Here is a 12,299-nt window from a genome sequence, read left to right on the forward strand (position 1 = left end):
TATACTGGAACTGATGTTGGGTTCTTTAAAATTGTCATAGCTGGGGGCAGGAGGAGGGGGTAATGGCCTATTAAATGCTCCCAATGGTATGAGCCCCAAATAGCCTCTGATAATCAAATCTAACTCCTGGTCTTCATATGTGGCTTAGTTATTACTGTGCGTTGTGGAACTGTTTCTACTGACAGGAGAAAGGGCAAATGCAGGTTACTGGCATCTTAAAATCAGCTCCGGTCAGATGGGGCTCATCAGCCATAGTTGGCAGCTCATCGAGAAGGAGGAAAACTATGATCTTAAACCTTTGCAGCTATACCCATTCATGGGAAGGCTTCAGGAATAAACCCCAGGGTAAAAACCACAGCTGGAGTCCCTAAGGCACTGTGAATGACATTTACACATAATCACAGATTTGTTATGCTATTGTAAGTCACTTGGCCTATCTAGCTTGTGCTGTCCCAGGCAAAACATCCATTATTGCTGTCCCAATATCACCAGGATGAATATATTTTGTTAGTAAAGCTACTCCAAGCAAATTGAAAATTCAGTAAATTATACTCTGGAAAGACCCTTACCTTCACATAACAATGATTTTAAATATTTAAGATTACAGCATGAACGAAGAGCATTTGGTTTCTCAGGTCCTTGCCATATCTATGCAAAAGCAATCAACTGGTCCCCAGCCTTGCTACTTTTCTTTTACATTTCATTCTGAATGCTACAGTTGGAGTTATTTATTTTATTTATTGAATAGGCCGTTCTAGCCCTTTGAGCTGCGCTGCCCGGAAACCTGCACAGGACAATTTACAATGACAAATTAACCTACCAACCAGTATGTCTCTGGACTGTGGGAAGAAACCAGAGCACCTGGAGGAAATCCACATGGTCACAGGGAGAACGTACAAATTCCTGACAGGCACTGACGGGAATTGAACCTGGGTCACTGTCACTGGTACTGTAAAACATGCTTACCACTACACTACCGCGCCTTCACTAATCCTGTGGTAGTGCATCCTAGACCCAAATCACCTGTTGTTTTTAAGTTTTCCTCATGTAGGTTTTACTTTCTTTGACAATCTTTTCCATGTTTCCCGGTTCTTGATACTGGATCAACAGAAACAGTTTCACTTTATCTACAAGATTTTGCGACACTTTTAATTTGAAATTTGTTCTGTTGTTGTTTGACAGCCCAAATGAATGGAATCCATTAGATGTTAGCATTCATTTCGAGACGGCTACAATATAAAAGCAAGGATGTAATGCTGAGGCTTTATAAGGCACTGGTGAGGCCTCACTTGGGAGTATTGTGAGCAGCTTTGAGCCCCTTATCAAAGAAAGGATGTGCTGACATTGGAGAGGGTTCAAAGGAAGCTCACGAAAATGATTCCAGGATCATATGAGGAATATTTGATTGCTCTAGGCCTGTACTCACTGGAATTCAGAGGAATGAGGAGGATCTCAATGAAACCTATCAAGTGTTGAAAGGCCTTGATAGAGTGGATGTGGAGAGGATGTTTTCTGTGATGGGGGGAGTCTAAGACCAGAGGGGACAGGCTCAGAATAGAGGGATGTCCGTTTAGAACAGAGATGGGGAGGAATTTCTTTAGCCAGAGAGTGGCGAATCTGTGGAATTTGTTGCCACAGGCAGCTGTGGAGACCAAGTCATTAGTATATTTAAGGCAGTGGCTGCTAGATTCTTGATTAGTCATGGCATGAAGGGATATGGGAAGAAGGCAGGGAAATGGATCAGCCATGATGAAATGGCGGTGCAGATTCAATGGGCCAAATGATCTAAGTCTGCTCCTGTATCTTATGGTCTTATGGAATCCATGAAGTTAAGCCATTTTGGTAATCATAAGACTGGCATCCCTCTCTAAGATTGCACTTAGTGCTAAAGTTAGCAATTTTTTTGTTTTGCTAGTGAGGCATTTATAAACTTGGCATCCATTCCTTGATTGATGTGATTGCGCATTTCAATTTCATTAATAATTCACAGCAGGAATTAAAAAACAGACAAGCCACTATCTTATAAAAAGTATTAGTGTTCACAAAAGCATACACAAGATTTCAATTTTCTTTTTATCCTTGTAATTCAGCATTTTTAAAATGTGAGGTTTTATTCAGGGTTTCCCATGTTTGTATTATTTTTACTTTTGCATTGTTGTAAAAAAAATACTGGAAATCCGAAACAAAGCACAACATTCTAGTATTTCTAGCATTTACATTTTTAAGAATATCTTTTCAGGACTAATCACCCATTACATCATCAAGTACTGTCATGTAGGTTTATATAATTAAAAAATCCTCTACATTTTTTATAAAAGGAAGTGAAAATAAGCAAAGTACAAACCTTGCTCTGATGAAGCCTGGTACTGTTCTTCCTCTGAGCCCTGCCAGGTTGACTGTGTCCCTGAAGCTTGCCTTCCCCTATTTGCATAATAATTTTGGACATCTGCTGGCAGAGTTTTCCTTGCATTCCAGCTGGAGAAAGAAGACCATCCAGAACGGTCACGGACATCAGAAGATGGATTCGAATCACCTCTCCATCTGTTGGGCTGATGGTCATTATATCTGCGCGATCCAGTCCCCTGGTACTTTCCTCCTGAATTATTCTGTTCACCTGAGAAATTTGACCTTCGATTTTGCCAAGGAATTTCACTTTGGTCACCACGAAATGGTCCTCCCCGAAAACGTCCACGCCCACGCTTCCAGCCAGGGACAAAGTTCCTATTTGCCCAAGAATCATCCCTTTCATATCTGTTTTCTTCCCACTTGGCATCATTCCTGTATTCATTTTCTCTCATACGAACATCAGATGATGGCTGCATTTGTTCCATTACCCATTCAGGGTTCCTGTCTTCTAAATAATCATTTGTATCTCCAGCTAACTGCTCATTTGGGTATCTGGACATTTGGTGAAATTCTCTATTCCGATTATCTTTTCTGAACCTATCAAATCCCCTCGGTCTATCCCAATCATTCATCCTGAATCTATCCTTTCCTCGCGTATTTCTCCAGCTGTCATCCATATTCCTGTCCCTCCTGCCTGGAGAAAAACCAGGTTTATCCTCTTTGTCTCCAGAATAACACCTTTTTCTGGATTTGGACCTAGATCTAGAACGCTGCCTACCTTTTCTTCCCTTGTCTGCTTCCGCCTTCCCACTTTCACTGGGAGTCTCTTCCTTGCCTCTCTCCTTGCTTGGAGACCTAGACCTTTTCTTGCAAGATGGAGATGTTGGGACATTTCGGTCACCATCATCCCCCCATGAACGAGTTCGCTCATGTGTAGGTTTGTCCAAATGACTATAATGGTCTTTCCCCCGTGACCTAGACCTGGACCTTCCCCGTGACCGTGACCTGGATCTCCCCTGTGTTCTAGATCTAGACCTTGACCTTTCCCGGGACCGGGACCATGACCGTGACCTGGACCGTGACCTGCCCTGTGATTTGGAACGTGGTCTTGACTTGGAGCCAGATCTCCCCCGGGAACCAGATCTCTCCCGTGGTTTGGAGTCAGAGCTCTCTTCAGGTACGGGCATGGGCCTTTCTTGAGCTGTGGGTACAGATTTTCCTTGGAACTCTGAACTAGATCTCTTAGGTTCACGTTTTCTTTCCCTTTCTGGAGACCAAGTTGTGGATGCTGCATGGAATCTAGATTTGCGACGTGGAACGTCTTTTTCTTTCTGTTCTGACCTTTTCTCAAGTTCAGTCTCAGGAGGTCCTTCCTTAGTGATATTTTCAACAGAGGAATCTGGTGGCAATTGCTCGTGAGTTGAACCCACGGATAAAACAGAGTTTACTTCACTCTCTTTTGAGTTTTTTTCAGATTCCGGCTCAGCTTCAGGCATTTGGTGGTCATTGATAGGCGAATCACATTCCATAGCCACTACCTCATTGTTATCGACATTAAAGTCCTCAGGACCAACACTGCAGATCCCATCAGTAAACACTTCACTTTTAGCTTTATCTTCCTGTGCCTCCGCATTCACTTGAATATGGCTAGGTACTTCTTTAGAGGTTTCAATTTTTGGACATTCATTCTCCACTTCTTTTTCAGGTCTTTCATCAACTGACTGCTGATGAAAGTCACTTACAGGATCAGATGCCTGATTAGGATTACTTGAAACTCCATCCAGCTCCATGTCACATTGAAGTCCAATGTTCTCTGGATCTAATTCAGACTTCAAGCTAACATTCTCCATGACGTCTTTATGGTTTTCGATAGATAATTTGTGACCAGCACCTATTTTAATCTCAGACACGTCTTCTGGTGCATTTAAAGCTTTCATTGAACCCAAGTCAAACTCCTCCTGCTTTAGTTGCTCTGAGGTCATTTCGTGTTTCAGGTTGTTATCTTTCATACATGTTTCAGGTGTCCCTGCACCCTGTTGGTCAATACTTCCATAATCACATTCTGTATCAGCACCTAGACTTTCTGCAGTTTCCTCAGTTTTCACACGCTCGGGTTTGATATTCTCCAAAGATGTTTCATTCATCAGGTCACTATTTCCTGCAATACTTTCAGGCACTTCAATTGATGACTCTTTATCAGTATCACTTTTATAACCTGATGTATGGTCTCCCTCACCTGGGCCTTCCTTTATTTCTGCAGACTCAGCTCTATTAGTGTGTTCAAAATCATTACTATCCAATGACAATTTCTGCTCAGAGAGCATACTATCTTCATGTATTCCTGTAGTTTCAGCAGTTGGCTGTTTTTCAGAGACACCCACATATTCAGATACTTGTTCAGGATTTCCCATGCTCTCCTCTGTAAACTCTGCCTCAGAATATTGATCTACTGTTGGTGAATTACTTTTTACCTGATCACAATCTTTATTTGATGGGCATTCAGGAAAATTTGAGAGACCAATAGCTTGATCGTTATTGGATGCACTGGTACAGGGTGCATCTGCACTCAGAGAATACGTCTCATCTTTCAAATGATGTGGTTCCATTGTGACCATTTCTTTGTTACTACCTTCTGCTGCTTTTCCTGAGTTAAGTTCCATGAAATTTTCAGCTTCAGTAGATGGAGGAAGATTTGCATTTCCTGAGTCTTCACTGTTAACTGGGTCAGTAATTAGTGCAGAGTCCACTTCATCAACAGATAGGTTTGGATCCTCAGCATGACTGCACTCTGTTTCAGTAACTTCTTCCTCTTTATCCTTTTCTTTTGAAGGAATTGTTTCATTACAACCATTAGCTGATAAGTGGCTTGGACTAATATCATCCATACTTGTCACCTGCTTTTCACTGGAGACAGGTGTGTGAGGTTGAGGCTCAGTTTCACTGACAACTGGACTATCATTTGGGTCTGAACCACCAGAATCAGATTTCTTGTAGGAACTACGGGTAACTCTGGTTTTCCTTTTACTAGAGGGAATTTTACTTTGTTCGTTCTCTAATTTTCTTTTGGTAGCCTTTTGCTTTCCAGCCTTTCTTGGTGGAGTTTGTGAACTTTCCACAGGTGCTTTGGAAACCGATGTGGCCGAACTTGACTGAGGCCTTTGAGATGAGCTGGCACATTTGTCCGTGTTTTCTGCTCTGCTGATGCGCATTGATCTTCTCCTGCCTTGTGAAGCTTCAGAAGTGCTTGCATTTGTACTACCTGTTGTGCCAGACTTACTCTTTCTCTCTCCACCTCCTCTGGTGCCTGCAAGTGCACACTTCTGGCCAGGAAAATTAACTGGATAAATATAATAATGTTTAATCAATAACTGTTTGCTTACTGGAGCACTGCAAAACATAATACGACCAATTAACTGAAAGTTAGCAAAGGACCATCTGCCATATATCTCCAGTTCTTTATTTTTAAATGAACATTTCTTTTGGCTTTATAGTTTCCTGAAATTATCTTCCTTTTTCCACACCATGTAAAGAGATCTTCAGATAACTAGGGTATGGGTGTTCACAGTTAACGGAGCATAGTGCTTCAACAGTAAGCGATAAATATGTTACTGTAAGTTTTCGAAATTACAGCATAATAAGCTCTTTATCAGTTCATTTAAAATCAACACGAGGAGCGTCTGATAGCTCAGTACTTGAGTTCAGAACGAGGAGATATCTCACTGAAACATACTGAATACTGAAAGGTCTGGTTAGTGGACATGCAGAGGATATTTCCCATAGTGAGGGGGAAGGACCTAGGACAAGAGGGCACAACCTTAGAATAGAAGGACATCCCTTCAGAACAAAGATGAGGAGGAATTTCTTTAGCCAGAGGGTGGTGAATCGATGGAATTCATTGCCACAAATGACTGTGGAGGCCAAATCATTAGGTACATTTATTTAAAGTGGAGGTTGATAAGTAAAGATGTTAAAGGTTACGAGATGAAAGCAGAAGGATGGAGTTGGAGAGATAATAAATCAGCCATGATTGAATGGCAGGGAGACTTGATGGGCTGCATGGCCTAATTCTGCTCTTATGTCTTATGGTCTTAAGTTCTTAAACAAAGGCAGAATAATATGCTCACTGTAAGAATAAAAACTCGAGGAACTATCAAACACTCATCTTGGGAAAATACATCTAACAAACAGGAAACTATCAATTTAAACTAGGTAAGAGGGCTTAGGTCTTAAGTAAAGCATCTTTAGTTGCTAATTTAATGCAGCAGATTGTGCCATGGACTTACCAATCAGAGAAATACTTAGCTATCTATTGTTCTGTTTGACTGAATGATTATGTTAATTTGCATTTGTAGTTATTTCTCTAGATAGGAAGATTGCAGATTTAAATATCTAAATAATACTTTAGTATAATCTATGTTACCACAGAGTGTGTCTGCACCAATCAGATATGCCAAACTTAAGTCCAGAATACCTCTCAAGTGAAGGATTTGTCACTATTAATGACTAATTTGTACTATGTGATCAGAATTTGTACGTCTGGGAGTTCTCTCTGGCCTCTTCTGCCCCTTAATCACCTTTGGCAGACAATAAACACCAGTCTAAGTTGTCTATGTAAAAAAACATCAGTTCAAAAAAATCATAGAATGGAAAATGTTTTTGTTCAACCAGAAGATGTGGTACAGTGCTTATGAAGTCAGGTCCTTTTACACATGGCATTAACATAAAATTTTGTCATTGGATAACAAACGGAATTTGTGCTAAATGTGCACATTATCTAGAAATTAAAAATTACTTAGCCATAGAGTGCTACAGCACAGAAAGAAGCCCTTTCACCCTTCTAATCTGTGCCAAACTGTTATTCTGCTTAGTCCCATTGACCTACCCCTGGACTAAAGTCTTCATTACCCACTTCAACCAGGTAGTTAACTAAATTTCTCTTTTAGAGAAATCTGAACCCACATCTACCACTTCTACTGACACTTGCATCACCCTGAGTGAAGAAGCCCCCCTCGTGTTCCCCTTAAACATTTCACCTGTCATTAACAGAACACAGCTTTACGATTTCACTGAAAACACTTTTAACAGGTAATCTGTTATATTTAAATAGCACTGAGATTTCTACTAATCTTTAAGGTAACCCCCTGGTATTAGACATTTCAACCCTGGAAAACAGACCCTGTCCACTCTATCTATACCCCTCATAATCCTGTGTACCTCATCTCAGCCTCTAACACTCCAGAGAAAACAGCCCAAGTTTATCGTGATAGCACATGCCTTCTAAACCAGGCAGCATCCTGGTAAGCCTCTTCAGAACTCTGTCCAAAGCCTCAACATCCTTCCCAGAACTGTAAGCAATACTCCAGGTGTGGTCTAACCAGAGTTTTATAAAGTTGCAACATAGCCTCCTGACTTTTGAACTCAGTGCCTCAACTAATAAAAGCATGCATTCCATAAGCCTTCTTTACCACCTTATCGACCTATGTAGCCACTTTCCAGGAGTTATGAACTTGGATCCCAACATCTCTTTGAGACCTTGCCTTCAACAGTGCTCTGTCTTCCTTGCAATCGCCCTACCAAAGTGCAACACCGAACATTTATTGGGGTTAAAATCCATCTGCCATTTTTCAGACTATATCTGCAAATGATATCACGCTGTATTATTTGTCAGCCAAATTTTTATACAAGTAAAATAATAGCAATGACTTTTATTTTGAAATACAGCACAGTAACAGGCACTTCCAGCCCAATGAACCCACCAAATACACCCATGTGAACAATTAACCCACTAACCCGTACATCTTTAGAAAGTGGGAGGAAACCGGAGCATCCAGAGGAAACCCCAGCGGTCACAGGGAGAATGCATAAACTCCTGACAGGCAGAGGTGGGAATTAAGCCCTAATTGCTGGCACTGTAAAGTGTTACTCTAGCTGCTACACAGGTAACGTTCAAACTTGGAAATAAAAGTGGGATTTTTTTTTAAACTATTCTTAATGTTTTTACTGTAATGAACAAATTTCCAAAATTGATGCTGACAAGTAGCAAAGGAAATGAAAAAAAAACCCAGATCTTCAATATATGTCCTTGTACAATTACTTTCTTTAAGAGTTGACGATAAAAATATCCTACGGAATTTTAAGCAAAATAATTGACTAAAGAAAAGCTAAAAAGTATATTTTAAACAATTTCTTGCAACTATGAGTGTATCATTAAGCAGCAAAAATGCTGAACAGTGCAAACCATAAAGGTTTTAAAATCAGAAAGTACCTAGAAAGAGGCTGTCTTTGAGTTGGAAATAATTATCTCACCAGAACGCCCCAATCCAAGTGGGTTCGACAGAAAAGAAGCTCCTGATGTCAGATCTCGCAGAGGTAAAGCAGTTGCTGTTTCATCATTTTCAACAGAAATTAAGCTTGTTTCATATCTGTAAAAGAAAAAAGTCTCAAAAAGAAACACTCTGCTTTCCCTCCGTATTGGCCAACTAAAACATACTGCATGAAAACTGAAGTACTACATTTGAAATAGGTGAATTACACTTGTCTTACATAAAGCAATGTAAATTATTGTTTTCATGAGGCAAATGACCCATTTTAGTATGGAGCATAGGTAAAGACAAAATATCAATTTAAAATATAGTTAACAACCAAGTTAAGTACGCAGAGTCACTAGGAGTGTTTGATGTTACAAATTATGGCTTTCAGAACATTTCTAATTTGCATAATTCAAGGTTTTCAGCTCAAGTGGAACCAAAGTTATACTGCAGGTTGAATTATTGGCTAGATAACGATAATGACATGCTTTAATGATACTGTTTTAGAGGAAAACTGGCTGACAAAGCAACAAGAATGTACAGAAGTGAATAAAAAGGTGAGACAATGCTCCAGAACCTCTCCAACTTCTTATTTTCCACATAAAATCCTATTGGACAATCAGGATCACTGATATAGAGAATGTATAACCTGCAAATCTGCTGAGGTTGCCTCGAGCATCTGGCGCTCCTGATGTGGCCTCCTATACATTGGTGAGACACAACATAAACTGGGGGACTGCTTTGTTGAGCACCTCTACTCCATCCTCCAAAAGCAGAATTTCCCATTTTAATTCCTATCCCCATTCCCGTTCCAATATGTTAATCCATGGCCTCCTCCTCTGCCACAATGAGGCCACTCTAAGGATGAAGGAGGAACATCTTATATTATGTCTGAGTACCCTCCATTGCATGAATATTGATTTTTCCTTCCGGCAATTTTTTTCTTTTCCCCTCCTTCTTCTATTCCCCACTTAGCTTCTTAGCCCTTCTTCTCACCTGCCTTTTATCTCCCCATCTTTCTCCTGTGATATACTATCCTCTCCTGTCAGATTCCTTCTTCTCCAGTCCTTTACCATTCCCAGTCACCTGGCTTCATCTATCACCTTCTAGCTTGTCCTCCTTCCCCTACCCCCAACCTTTTATTCTGATGTGTTCCCCCTTCCTATCCAGCCGTGTTGAAGGGTCTCGGCTCCAAGCGTCAACTTTTTCATTTTTATAGATGCTGCCTGACCTGCCGAGTTCCTTCAGCATTTTGTGTGTGTTGCTTTGGATTTCCAGAATCTGCAGAATCTCTGTGTTAATATATAACTGTGTATGTACTGTACACAATCTGCCTTTTAGAAAAAATGAATCGGAGACCTGAAACAGCTACATTAACAACAAATTGAGGTTAGCCATCTTGCCAGGATTGGACAAAACTGTACCTAGAGGCATTTTTAAAAAATTGACACACATTTTGGAAAAATGATAACAAACAGCAAAAGCACAATACAAACCCAATTTTATATATAAACTAATCATTAAAATATTCTGCTGATTAAGATGATAAGAGGCATAGATAGAATGGACAGCTGGAACCCTTTTCACAGGGCAGCAATAGCTAACACAAGAGCTCATAACTTTAAGGTGATTGGAGGAAAGTAAAAAGGGGGTATGTCAAGAGGTAGATTTTATTTAAACAAATAGAGCAGTGGGTGCATGGAACACCCTGCCAGGGTGGTGATAAAGGCAGATACATTAGAGGCATTTAAGAGACTCTTAAGCACATGCATAAAAGAAGAATTGATGGGTTTGATTGATCCTGGAGTAAGTTAGAAGGTTGGCACAACATCGTGGGCCGAAAGGCCTGTATTGTGCTGTGTTGTTCTCTGTTCTACATTCTGTTAAGTTTTCTTTGATGCTCGCAAAGTTGTGACCAATAAGCAGTCATTGGTATTAGCCAATCAATATTGGTGATGTTGCTATCTCACAGTCTTAAGGAACAAAACTGTTATCCAATGTATTAAGCCATTGCTCCAAACATTAAAATATCCAATACACAAATTTAAGCTTTAATTTCATTCGGAGTCAGTACCTCAACATTTCTGTTGTAAGAGCAGCAAGAACATTTCGCCATGGCAATCTAAGTGACTCAGGTCCTCTTTGCTTCTCTCTGATTAGCGGTGCAACTTCACAGATGTCAACAAACTCGGTGCTATAAAAGAGAATATTTTTGAATAGCAAGAACAAAACATATGTTCACCATTACACAGTCCAGATTTTGCCGAACTACTAAAGAAACTGTGGCCATTTCTCCCCAAAAAATAACCACATCATATTTTCTTTTAGAGAAATAGCATAGTTACAGACCCTTCTGGCCCAAAGAGTCTGTGCCGCCCAATTACATCCATGTGACCAATTAACCTATTAATTCGTACATCTTTGGAATATGAGAGGAAACTGGAGTACCTGGAGAAAGCCCATGCAGTCATGGGGAGGTCATACAAACTTCCTACAGACAAGGGTGGAATTGAAACCAGGCCACTAGTGCTAACTGCTTCACTACTTATTCTTTAATGTGTGTTCCATTATAGTTCATAGAAGATAAACTTGAAATGCCCTAATATATAATTCTCTTCTGTGTTCAAATCCCTCCAGGGCTTGCCTTCAAACTTGTTCTCTCCAGTTTGGGCTTCACAGTCATCCTCAGTTTCCTATGCACCATATGTATAGCAGTTCCTGGCCTTCTCCCTGTAACCTTTGATGCCATGTAACGTAGTTTACTCCATTAAAAGGTGCTACACAGATAACACTGGACAACAATGATTTTGCTTCCTGAATATTTATCGGTGTATCTTATGGATTTTGGGCTGCTGATTATGTAAATCACCACGAAATTTCCCTCACACACACCACTTTTTTGAAATCACCTATATTTGTGTAACGCACTGTAAGGTTTCACTACTAATGTAATGGCCTCTCTGTAATGTTTCACTGCTAACGTAATGGTTTTTCTGTAGCAGCAATGTTTGGGTAATGACTAGAGATAACGGGGCTTGGGAATGTGTGCTATCCAATGAGAGGCAAGTTGTTCTTTCTTGTAGGTCTGGGAACAGGGATTTCACAGTCTTTTGTCTGGGAGAGATGAAGAGAGAAGTTGCGAATGGACAGAGTTGGAGTTTGGAGTGGACTTGGAGCGAGGGTCCAAGGGTCAGCTATGCTCAGAGGAGCTCGACATGGAACAAATGGATGGAACCGTGAGTTCCAAAGTTGTGCTTTGGAAACAGTCCCAAGACTGTTTCATGAGAATGCGCCCTTTTCTTTATTTGTTCCTTTACTAATCATATACTCAAATTAAGAATTAGAAAGCTCAGTCGTTTGAACAGATATTGTGTACTGTTTGTTATTTCATGGCACTGATTTGTAACAGGGGAACACATCACACAGCATCCACCCAAACAAGATTCCTTAAGTTAGGCCCCTTCCCCTAGATTAAGCTGCTACCCGAACCAAGGGTTACATTTGTTATTTCAATTCATAACTCAAATCACAATAATTGATGTCGAGATTAAGAAAGGCATTTTTGTTGGTCCACAACTTAAACAGGTCAACAATGACAGGCAGTTTGAAGAACTTAGTGGGACCAGAGAAAATCACTTTGAAGAC

General features: G+C 40.4%; 1 protein-coding gene across 4 annotated transcripts in view; it reads right to left on the reverse strand.

The window, feature by feature from the left end:
* scaf11 (SR-related CTD-associated factor 11) overlaps window positions 1–12,299 on the reverse strand; it is an 88,134-nt gene that overhangs the window by 16,894 nt on the left and 58,941 nt on the right. For all 4 annotated transcript variants that reach the window (XM_073059722.1, XM_073059725.1, XM_073059723.1 and 1 more), the window contains 3 exons: window positions 10,729–10,848; window positions 8,653–8,768; window positions 2,345–5,683 (listed from right to left, as the gene is read on the reverse strand). In XM_073059722.1, coding sequence (XP_072915823.1) covers window positions 2,345–5,683; window positions 8,653–8,768; window positions 10,729–10,848 — 3,575 coding nt within the window. The remainder of the gene's footprint in view (window positions 1–2,344; window positions 5,684–8,652; window positions 8,769–10,728; window positions 10,849–12,299) is intronic.

This window comes from Hemitrygon akajei, chromosome 10 (assembly GCF_048418815.1).
Source record: "Hemitrygon akajei chromosome 10, sHemAka1.3, whole genome shotgun sequence".
NCBI lineage: Eukaryota > Metazoa > Chordata > Chondrichthyes > Myliobatiformes > Dasyatidae > Hemitrygon > Hemitrygon akajei.